Here is an 11,983-nt window from a genome sequence, read left to right as displayed (position 1 = left end):
TCTGTCATCTTAGTCCAGCTACCCCATCTGTCATCTGACTTGAACCCCATATACATATTTGTAACCCATGCACCTGTGATATTGGTCACTTTGAGGACAGCCAAGTGCAGTACACCTTCCTGTCCTGAAAAAGATTGAATCAGTGTTTTAACCATATTGGAGACGTTTCAATCCATTTTCATATCAATAGGCAATTATTGCTCCCATTTTATATATATTTTTGAAATTGCAATGATTTTCAAATTCATTTGAATTGTATTAATGCAATTACATTTTATCTGCGGTTTTATTAAAGCCTCCATAATTTCCTCAGTAGAGAATGAAATGCATGATTCTTACTTTAGGTCTGATACAAACATCCTGACTGAATATATATATATATATATATCCACCACTATGGTGGATGTGTACCAAGTCCAGCCCCTGTACAGCTTGGCTTGGCTAGGCACAGTTTGCCTTAAAGTGTGAGTCGGCAACAGAGAGACTTGGGGACAACAGTTGTTCTCCCAAGTGACAGTGGTAGAAGATCCTCACCCTGGCTATTTACCTGCACGCCAAGGTTAAATGCACAGTAATGATGAATGCTTGTCCCATCCTGATAATCAGCTGTGTGATTAATGGAATTGATTTGTCCAGCTAAATGGACAATTGCTTATTATTTACTCATTGCACAGGTAGCTGTGGACTGACCAGATATTGATTAGACTTGACTTAAGTTCTAAATTACACATGATAACAAGGGGAAGAAGAAATAACAAGAAGACTAATCGGTTTGTCTTTGTCTCAATGCCAAATATCCTGTCATGGTTGGAGGGGCTCCTTTGTTAGTTAAATACTATATATTTTCTGTGCAGGTTCAATGAACAAGGTGCATCAGTGACTTCACACAGCTTGTGACTTAACTGGCTTTACTTAGTTGGTCCATTGGAGCAAAGGGTGTCCACCATGGCTTTCCACTTCAGCCATTTCTGTGTGAAGACTTTTGCCCCTTGCCAGGGCTTTACTGAGTGTACCACAGCATGTGGTTGCTCACCTATTAGATCCATGGCCTCAAATTATACTCATTAGCCTCTCAAATGAAGTTGGACTAGCCTAATTAATCCTCAAAACCAACATGGTATTCTCTGTCATAGCAACTAAGTGTTGTGTGTTAGCAGGTGCACTAAATCACTAATTTATTGACAAATGATAATCTCACACTCAGAGGCAGCCAAGACTTTAATTGTAAGGCTGTGTTTTCCCATGGGAAAGTTATGCACTGTTGTAGATGGATACAGACTAGTATTAGGATGTAAAGGATGCCATGAGCAATATAAATCACCTCTCTAAACTTGAGTTGAGCTCATAAACTGTGATAAGTGTCTGTGTATGAACCGTCACCAGAATGTATGAAATATCCATATTTATATTCATCTTTTATCATTCCACTGCATGACTTTATAGCTCATCTTCAATACCTACTGGAACAGTGATTCCCAGTGCCTTTATTAAAAATGTATCAATCTTCCACAAAATGGGTACTTTGGTGCGCATGTCTCCGGTTGAAGGACAATGTGCTGGAGGTGTTTTGACAAAGGCTTCAGGAGGACAATGGTTTACCACATTGTTTTGGCACCAAACTTCAATACACCTGCAATAGGATTTACTCACAGTGGAATAGAGATCCCTCAGCAGTACTCTATGGGTTCATCTTATTCTGCCGCTGGTTCAGCCAGGCAGTGGACTGCACTGCACAAAATGAATGGGGTTTTTCCTCAAATGTTTACTTCAATTTCCATGGACTGTAGTCACAGCCAGGTATTTTGTGCTATACTACTAGGCTGTCTAGTGTTAGGTGATTGGAGGAGAGGTTTGGTGTCAAGGGTCTGTGGAGTAATATTTCTGGCCTCTTTGATTCCATCTTGACCTTTTGAGTTACAAAGACAGCCCAATCTTTTTTTTTAAATCCACTAATTGATCTTTTGACTAATCACATCAGATCTTTTCACATCAGAGCTCATCTGAATGGTCGAAATACCAATTTGTGAAAAAAAAGTTCAGAATTGGGCTGAACATGTAAACGCAACCAGAATCAAGTTGTCACACCTCCGGATTGCTCAACCATATGGGATGGCGTTACCCAAACCCAATCTGAAATCTTCGCCACAGGCACTAGCCCTGTTATAAGCTATACATTTCTATTCTAGAAGACTGTTATAGAAATTCAACAAAATCCCCTTTTATATCCAGCCTAACCATGTGAGGTATTTTGACTTCTCCTTCACATGCAGTTATTCAGCATATTCATGATCTTAGGAGAATGCCTCAGTACTAGGTGCTTAAAGGGGATTCAATAATGTGATCTAGGAGATTAATCAATAAGATATGCAAATATGACACGAGTGGGCAGTTTGACAGCGTAAATCATTTCCTAAGCATATTGTAACAGAGGGAGAGAATATTTGTCTTTGGAAATCAACATCATCATAAGCCCAGACCTGTAAATCCTCTGTGTGATAAAAGCACTGAGTGATGTCATCTTCCTCTGGCTGTTAGCTGTTTCAGGGTCTTCAGAGAAAACAATCAGTGTGACTGGCTGGCTGGGATTCAAGCAGACTATCACAACACACACACACACACACACACACACACACACACACAAAGCAAGAAGACTAGAGAAATCAACATTTTAATCAGTTGTCATTTTGATTCAACAGACAAAAAGGGTATGCTGCAGTTTTCCTAAAGCTTGAAAACCAATATTTAAGAAAATCTATTTGAATATTTCTGAATACAAATATTTTGTTAAATCATTTTGAGGAATAATAAAAGTCAATAATAAAATGTAATTAGATAAACTACACATTCATGAATATGTACATCTATAAACATAGTGTAACTGACCCTTTTAGTGAGTATACTGTGATACATTACCAGAGAAACACAAGTGTCAAGTCAAATACACACATACAACTAAAATGAAGTAATTAGACAATCCCTTTGACAGTAAAATAATAAATACAGAGAACAATTTTGAGGACAGCAACGTGCCTCGCAGAATATCTGCCACAATGGCACAAATGTACATGAGAATCTTCCCAATTCACAACTGCAAGAGGAAGCTTTCCTGAATCCTTCACTTTGTCCCGCTTCAAAGCGCGATGCAACCGAGGCTTTTCTCTCCGAAGAGGTAGATCTGCTCTTGGTATATCTGAACTGTTACACAGGCCCTGTTATTAACTCTTAAAACCTGTGATGTCTGGCAGCGCTCTGTCGGAGGCCCCTCTGCCATGCATTAGGCCTGAAACAGTCACTCAAATGGGATGAGATGTTCCATCATGGTGGCAGGCTCCCACATAACTCTTGATAATGAAAAGCTCAGCCGCCTCCACCTGAACACTTCATCAGACAACCCCTGCTGCGAGTCCGGAGGGGCAATTGTCTCCATAAAAAAAAATTATGTTTCTGGAATTCATATCAGGTCTTGGGTTTAAGACGACTTCTCAGCTCCCCCTCCTGCCTTCCACCCCCTCCTTCAGTCCTCTTTGCTACAGCTGTATGCCTGCAGGCTTCTGTCTGTTTGTGTTGTTCTCTCCTCATCTGTCCTCCTCTCGGTGTAGATGCGGACTGGGTGCTGTCTCGGAGCTATTGCTTAGATCTTGGTCTCACTGTGGTCTGGTCTGAATGAGTCTCTGATAGCCAGAAGGTTGGAGGCCAGTAGGTGTCCACTCACTCTGTTGTGCCATTCCTTGGATCGGCCCCTGGAAATCACACACAGTAACAGGAAGGTAGTACACACGAAGCATCACCAGGGTTCAGATGAGACAGTCAGAGAGACACAAAGGCCGCATTTCAGGCAGACTACATTGCAGTTGCCTGCCAGACACATCCATATTATATAGCAATCTGATGCGTGACGGCAAAGTAAATGACTTGACGAGCAACCATTGGTTGCTGTATCCCACTGGGCACACAGTGTTTGAATCAACTTTGTTTCCATGTCATTTCAATGAAATTACGTCAAACCAATGTGGAATAGATGATGAATTGACATCTGTGCCCAGTGGGATATAGCATGACTGCAATATAGTCTGCCTGGAACGCAACCAAACCTTGGTGTAAGAGAAACACTGACAAAGAACATTTCACTTTCAATTTCCTCGATATCAGTGTCATTGGCTTTCGCTATTAAGCTCAGCAGACCAAAGAACAGTGAGTTGATTATCGACGATAAGCCAACAAGTACTCAAAACCTAATGCCACTAGCACTGCAAATAAACCCAATATGTTAGGCCTGCAAAGCTCTCTTCTATGAGTATTTAAAGAGAGTAGAATGAGGCAGAGATGTTATCTCCGTTACCGCTCAGTTCTGATGTAATGAAGTGAGAAAACCCTGCAGAGATAATCATCATAATCGTGTGAATCTGTCTTGTTGGCAAACCGTCTAGTTCAAATCTCTCTGTGCTGCCTAGTGTGATGAGTGTGTGGTTGAGGCCCCGATTCTGACCAGAATTAAGCACTCGTAAATGGAACGGAATTCCCTTTTATGCACTTTTCTCTCTATGCGTATTCCGACCTTGAACTAAAGCATGAGAATAGTGTGCTATTCACCTGCACTTTGTTTTGGATGGAGATTGAATCAATGAAGGTGTGGCGGAGGTGTGTCTAAGATACACCGTATTCTGACCTCCACTTTATTCCCTAATAATTACACCAATTTTATGTGAGAGGAAACCAGGAATACAAGCATTTTGCTACGCCCGCAATAACATCTGCTAAACACGTGTATGTGACCAATATGATTTTATTTGAATAAGGTCTAGCGAACCTACCGGTTCCAAGTGGATAAAGTATTGACTTTTTTTTCTGATTGAAATAACACCATTCTCCATGCACTATAATTTACAACCAAATACGAGCTATTGGTAAGAGCTCCAGTAGGTACATTTGTAATCCATTTGGATAAGGGCATTGTAAATATAAATGACTCTTGTTTTATATATATATATATATATATTATATATATATATATATATTACCTTAGAATCGCTGGAGACAAATGTGAAACCAGTCATATGGCAGCAAACCGAAGCATGCTGTGCCATTAGGCAGAATTGTAATTATATGGCCTTCTATCTTGCAGGGATGGGAACACTTGAATGTCTTAATGATAGGCTCCCTCGACTTTCTCTGTTTCCTATTTCTATCATGTTAAAAGAATTGCCACAATCAGTATCTACTGTCAGCAGGTCTAAAAACAACACATTCAACTGGCAATTTAATGTTTAGTTCCCTTCAGTTAGTAGTCCTATAGCCTAAATTATCATTCCATTTGATTACATTGTTGCGTTTACCTTCATTTGCTTCCTCTGTAAACGCCGTCACGGCCGTGTGGTTGTTGCTGAGGTTCATTAGTACCAGTAGATAATATTAAAAAATACATGAAGTCGTTATGGAGCGGAGCGCAGACCAAGCAGTAAGTTTGAACCTGACGCATGGAGCAATACTTGGCTGTGTCACATTACACAGTTCCATGGTTAATGAGGGTATAACCCACAGTACTATTGTACACTATTCTCCCTATTATTCTATGTACACTAGTCTACCAAGATCACCATGTGTTAAAAACTGAATATGGAAATTTTTGATTCATCAATGTATTTTTTGCGTAAAAGCTCCTCAAACCTGTTTTTTTTGTATGATTCATACAGTTTATCCTAATCCTAAAATGCAGTGTAAAAGAGTAAAAAATACTTTTAAGTACTACTTAGTTTTTTTGGCGTATCTGTACTTTACCATTTATATTTTTGACAACTTGTACTTTTACTCCACTACATTCCTAAAGATAATAATGTACTTTTTACTCCTTACATTTTCCCTGACACCCAAAAGTAGTTGATACATTTTTAATGCTTAGCAGTCTCTCTCTGGTCTGGCAGACTCACTAAACACAAACGCTTTGTTTGTAAATGATGTCTGTCTGAGTGTGCCCCGGGCTATCCGTAAATGGAAAAAAAAACAACAAGAAAATCGCATCATCTGGTTTTCTTAATATAAGACATTTGAAATGCTTTATACTTTTACTTTTGATACTTAAGTACATTTAAAACCAAATACTTTTAGTAAAGCAGTATTTTACTAGGCGACTTTCACTTAAGTCATTTTCTTTTAAGTTATCTTAACTTTAACTCAAGTATAGTAATTGGGTACTTCTTCCACCACTGCTAAAATGTGCCAAAAATAATCTACAAAATCTGAGTATTTTTTAAATCTGCCAGTTGGTGTTGAAATGGAGACTAATATGCATATAATGTATTTACATGGATTTCTTTCATTGATCCCTATTTTCTACAACCGTTCTCTCAATGTATTCTAGTCTGTCAACAAAATTAGAATGAAATGTACACCATTTTTAAAGGGATGGCTTAAGAGAAATGTACTGATAACCCTATTGAGTTAAAACTCCACAAGAAAATCTGTTGGCCACCAAGTGGGAGGGTTTTCAGTGGTTGAATAACATTTATTCAGCGTGCACAAGGGAACCACACTTGCAAAGCCTGTTATGCAACTGAATAAAGTAAGTCTGAATACCAAATACTCAGAAGTGTATAGGAAACGCTTACTTATGAATGACGTACATTTCTAAATCGGAATCGTGCCCTAAGTGAGTAGTCAACTACCCCTACTGATGGTGGGCTATTGGAGCAGCACAATAGTGCCCAGTATAATGCAGGGGAGAACACTCTCTCCTACTGTCCCTCTCTATGCCCCCCCCATTCCCTTTCACACTTTTCTATCTCCCTCTCCTCCCCCTTCTCTCTCTGTGTGTGTGCTTCCAGACACCTGTTTTCCATTGCATGGCTTGTTTCATTAAATCGGCCGAAACAAATGGAAACAGCGGTACTCTACAGAACAACCCAGCAGAATCATGCAGGGAATAAATTCATCAGGTAAGAAGCAGCAAATCTATAAGGAAATGTGAAGAGGGCTAAATCATGTGTGCACCAGGTGTGCCTTTCTATTCATTATTTTCCTTCTCTAGATGAGTGTGCCTCTTTTGAGAGGCAGTGATCGCACTTGAGATACTGGTGCAGTCAAAAGCAGAGAATACCTCATTACAGAAGGTAAAGAATAAGCGTGACTCTGGATATATTTTTTAAAGGCTGTGCATTTTCTCTCCCCTCCCTCCCTCCCTCCCTCCCTCCCTCCCCCTCCCTCCCTCCCTCCCTCCCTCCCTCCCTCCCTCCCTCCCTCCCTCCCTCCCTCCCTCCCTCCCTCCCTCCCTCCCTCCCTCTTGCCTACCTGGTATCTGTGCGACAGAGGTGTGTGAGTCGGGACCTCTTGGTCCCTAGGGGTTCTACCAAATAGAGACAAGAGAGGACCTGGGCTCGCACCCCCTCCATGGGGGCCTCAGGGTGCTCTGTAGATATAGCTGACACATAAACAGGTCCGGCCGACGGGTCTGACTGCCAGGTCCTGCATGAGAAAATTGTAGAAGATTCTTCTAGTTCATTTAAAATCAGACTTTCAGAATCCAGCTCCATGAGAAATAGACCCTCAGATATTCAGCCACCAATTTGACTAGGTGTTTGAGTAAACAGTCAACATTTCAACTTTGACACCAATGTAACATGATTAGTATAAACTAGCGCTTTCATTACTCACCGTGATGCCAACATGTAGCAATGGTACAGTACAGTAACAAGCAACATGTCAAAACAACTTTAGCCAGAGTGTTCAAGTCCAAGCTGAACTCTGTTTGTCCCTGACTCATCTGTCCCTTCTACTCAGCAGAGTCAGCAGCCTGCCTAAAGACCCATGCAGCATCGTGCAGAGCTGTGCAGAATTGGCCTGGCAACACCTCATTACCTGAGCACGAGGTGCTCCTGTGGCGGTCGGGGTCCCAGGCCCTGCAGGAGGTAGAGATAGATCTCAGTGTCCTTTGTCAGGGTCTGGACTACTGCTGACTGTTTGAGGGTCTTCTCCCAAAGTCCCTGCTCCCTCAGGACCCGCTGGAGGGCCTCTTTCTGGGGGGCATCCACCTCAATGGAGCCCTTCCACAACCGCAGCGGCCAGCCGTCATCCACCTGGTATGGAGAGGGCGGGGAAGGAGAGGAAGAGTGTTTGAGACCTATTGTGAGAATATGATTTTGAACATATCTCAGCTCAAATTCTCAGTGTGCTTTCCTGCAGTCAAATGATCAAATAGTGGCCCTCTAGTGGCCTCATTGGTGGAATGTTATTAATATGTTTCATAATTCCATAATTACTAAACATAATGTTTTTTAAAACACTGAAAATCCGGTGTTTTTATGTCAAACGGTTTTGTCTTATTTCAGTCTTCTGTGAGGTAAATAAAGTGTTATATTGGGATGAAAACTGATTACATTTCAAATCCATATCTGACATTGGACAGGTTTGTTGTTGTTGTTGCCCATAACCATGTGTGAGGTGTATTCTTTAGTTTCAAAGTAGATTTATTTAGAAACAAGAAACACTGCATAACCCTGATTTAGTCCACTGCAGTAAAAGGTTAATTGGTCTGACTAACTGGACAATCAATGGTGTTTCGATGTTGACTCATACATAATAACCATTTGAATAGTCAGCAGTATTCTTTTTAGGTGGTGTTGTTTTGGTGTGCTCTCAGAAAAAACATTTCACAGCCATGTCACCAAGGGGTTGGGGGGGGGGGGGGGGGGTTCACTGTAACCAAGCAGTAACTTTTACAGTATATCACAAAAGTGAGTACACCCCTCACATTTTTTGTAAATATTTGAGTATATCTTTTCATGTGACAACACTGAAGAAATGACACTTTGCTACAATGTAAAGTAGTGAGTGTACAGCTTGTATAATAGTGTAAATTTGCTGTCCCCTCAAAATAACTCAACACAGCCATTAATGTCTAAACTGCTAGCAACAAAAGTGAGTACACCCCTAAGTGAAAATGTCCAAATTGGGCCCAATTAGCCATTTTCCCTCCCCGTTGTCATGTGACTCGTTAGTGTTACATGGTCTCAGGTGTGAATGGGGAGCAGGTGTGTTAAATTTGGTGTCATCACTCTCACACTCCTTCATACTGACTGGTCACTGGAAGTTCAACATGGCACCTCATGGCAAAGAACTCTCTGAGGATCTGAAAAAAATAATTGTTGCTCTGCATAAAGATGGCCTGGGCTATAAGAAGATTGCCAAGACCCTGAAACTGAGCTGCAGCACAGTGGCCAAGACCATACAGCGGTTTAACTGGACAAGTTCCACTCAGAACAGGCCTCGCCTTGGTTGACCAAAGAAGTTGAGTGCACGTGCTCAGTGTCATATCCAGAGGTTGTCTTTGGGAAATAGACGTATGAGTGCTGCCAGCATTGCTGCAGAGGTTGAAGGGGTGGGGGGGTCAGCCTGTCAGTGCTCAGACCATACACCGTACACTGCATCAAATTGGTCTGCATGGCTGTCATCCCAGAAGGAAGCCTCTTCTAAAGATGATGCACAAGAAAGCCCGCAAACAATTTGCTGAAGACAAGCAGACTAAGGACATGGATTACTGGAACCATGTCCTGTGGTCTGATGAGACCAAGATAAACTTATTTGGTTCAGATGGTGTCAAGCGTGTGTGGTGGCAACCAGGTGAGGAGTACAAAGACAAGTGTCTTGCCTACAGTCAAGCATGGTGGTGGGAGTGTCATGGTCTGGGGCTGCATGAGTGCTGCCGGCACTGGAGAGCTACAGTTCATTGAGGGAACCATGAATGCCAACATGTACTGTGACATACTGAAGCAGAGCATGATCCCCTCCCTTCATAGACTGGGCCGCAGGGCAGTATTCCAACATGATAACGACCCCAAACACACCTCCAAGACGACCACTGCCTTGCTAAAGAAGCTGAGGGTAAAGGTGATGGACTGGCCAAGCATGTCTCCAGACCTAAACCCTATTGAGCATCTGTGGGGCATCCTCAAACGGAAGGTGGAGGAGTGCAAGGTCTCTAACATCCACCAGCTCCGTGATGTCGTCATGGAGGAGTGGAAGAGGACTCCAGTGGCAACCTGTGAAGCTCTGGTGAACTCCATGCACAAGAGGCTTAAGGCAGTGCTGGAAAATTATGGCCACACAAAATATTGACACTTTGGGCCCAATTTGGACATTTTCACCTAGGGGTGTACTCACTTTTGTTACCAGCGGTTTAGACATTAATGGCTGTGTGTTGAGTTATTTTGAGGGGACAGCAAATGTACACTGTTATACAAGCTGTACACTCACTACTTTACATTGTAGCAAAGTGTAATTTCTTCAGTGTTGTCACATGAAAAGATATACTCATATTTACAAAAATGTGAGGGGTGTACTCACTTTTGTGATATACTGTATCTATTATAAGTGATTTGGCTACTATTTCATTAATTTGTTAGTTCCTTAATTCATCCATTCATTTGTTTGTCATTCATTCATTAATTCCATCAGATTCCATCGCACACCTTCTTAATGGCCAGGTCCACTTGGTCTGGTCCAGAGCACAACTCCCAGCCTTGGCTTTTCTCCCCGGCCTCTCTCAGCAGGTGCTGGGTGGTCTGGTCCAGTCTGGCCCTCTCATCCTGCTCCTCCTCCCCACCCTGAGAGGGCGAACTCCGACCCCCATCTGCCCAAAGAGCCTCCTCACTGAGGCTGCACACACTCTGGTCTGGCCAGAACTCTGGAAGCTGGAAAGAGAGAGGAAGAGTTAGCTAGACTTTTTCCACATAAGGTCACATATGACTTAATCTTGACACTCAGATCCAAATATTGCATGTTAACATCTGTCACAAGATATACTGTATGACTTCTTGACCAATCGATATACTATTGCATCATGCGAAGATATGGTGACTAAGAGCCTGTTGTTGGCATTCATAAATTCTTGTTTTCTAATATTTTTATTCTGTTTCATCAAGTAAATGCAATGAACTGACTGAACTGAATAACATAGATGAAGTGCCTCTTCATTTAATTTCCCCTGCAGATGGTTAATAGCAGGAACGGGCAACTGGTGGCCCGCGGGCTCCCCTTTTGTAGGTCTGTGGACCAATTTCACACAAAAATACATAAATAATTAAATGTTTAATTTTTTAGGAACTAAGTCGAAGTCTCAATTTACTGTTGAGAGTTAGAATAATAGAATATACAAGGTGCAATTTCGAAAACATGGTTGGGTCGGGGTATATGGATGTGGGACCCACGAGCCACTGTGGCCCCTCTGGTGGGGGTGGGGGCCACAGAAAAACAAAGTTGCCATCCCTGATTTTTTATTTAACTAGGCAAGTCAGTTAAGAACAAATTCTTAATTTCAATGAAAGCCTAGGAACAGTGGGTTCAGGGGCAGAACCACAGATTTGTACCTTGTCAGCTCAGTGGTTTGAACTTGTAACCTTCCAGTTACTAGTCCAACGCTCTAACCACTAGGCTACCCTGCCGTTTACAGTTGTCAACAATAGGGAAGTGCCTTCCCGCTGTTTCTAATGTACTGTACAGTAAATACTACTGCACAGTGAGAGTACATTTATGAGAGAGTGGTGTGTGCTGTGCTGAGTCTTGTAACACCCACACACTGTGCACACGTGATGTTAATTAGTGTGGCTAGAACAGGCTGTACTGTAACTGTACTGTAGTGTGTACCTGAAGGAGGCGTAGGGACTCTGTCACCATGTGGGCAAGGCCCTGTGTAGCGGCCAGGTTCTCACTCAGGTCCCTTTGGTCAGGCCTCCCCAGGCTGTACTTCCTGTGGCTCAACCTAGGTCAGAGAAACAGGTAATGTCATTACATCAGAGTTAAAGATTTTGGGGGTACTGTTTTGCCATTCCTCTATACTCGCCTACAGTTTTTGGAGATCCTTGCAAGCAGACTGGTATTCAATGTTTTGTAAAAAGAAACCAAACCAAGAAAAACATGCCGCAAAACATGCCGCAAAAGCAAAGCAGTTACATTTTTACTAACATCACTGTATCCGTGGAGCACAATGTGCCACAAC

The 11,983-nt window shown here is 42.1% G+C and overlaps 1 protein-coding gene across 3 annotated transcripts in view; it reads right to left on the bottom strand.

Annotated features, from left to right (window-relative positions):
• Positions 1-2,659: 2,659 nt before the first annotated feature.
• si:dkeyp-23e4.3 (rho GTPase-activating protein 7) overlaps positions 2,660-11,983 on the bottom strand; it is a 98,266-nt gene continuing 88,942 nt past the window's right edge. For all 3 annotated transcript variants that reach the window (XM_064978430.1, XM_064978432.1, XM_064978431.1), the window contains exons 10-14: positions 11,632-11,746; positions 10,458-10,679; positions 7,849-8,066; positions 7,282-7,455; positions 2,660-3,740 (exon numbers count right to left, since the gene is read on the bottom strand). In XM_064978430.1, coding sequence (XP_064834502.1) covers positions 3,632-3,740; positions 7,282-7,455; positions 7,849-8,066; positions 10,458-10,679; positions 11,632-11,746 — 838 coding nt within the window. In that variant the 3' untranslated portion in view covers positions 2,660-3,631. The remainder of the gene's footprint in view (positions 3,741-7,281; positions 7,456-7,848; positions 8,067-10,457; positions 10,680-11,631; positions 11,747-11,983) is intronic.

The sequence above is a fragment of the Oncorhynchus masou genome, chromosome 11, assembly GCF_036934945.1.
Source record: "Oncorhynchus masou masou isolate Uvic2021 chromosome 11, UVic_Omas_1.1, whole genome shotgun sequence".
Taxonomy (NCBI): domain Eukaryota; kingdom Metazoa; phylum Chordata; class Actinopteri; order Salmoniformes; family Salmonidae; genus Oncorhynchus; species Oncorhynchus masou.
This window is presented reverse-complemented; position numbering and strand designations above follow the sequence as displayed.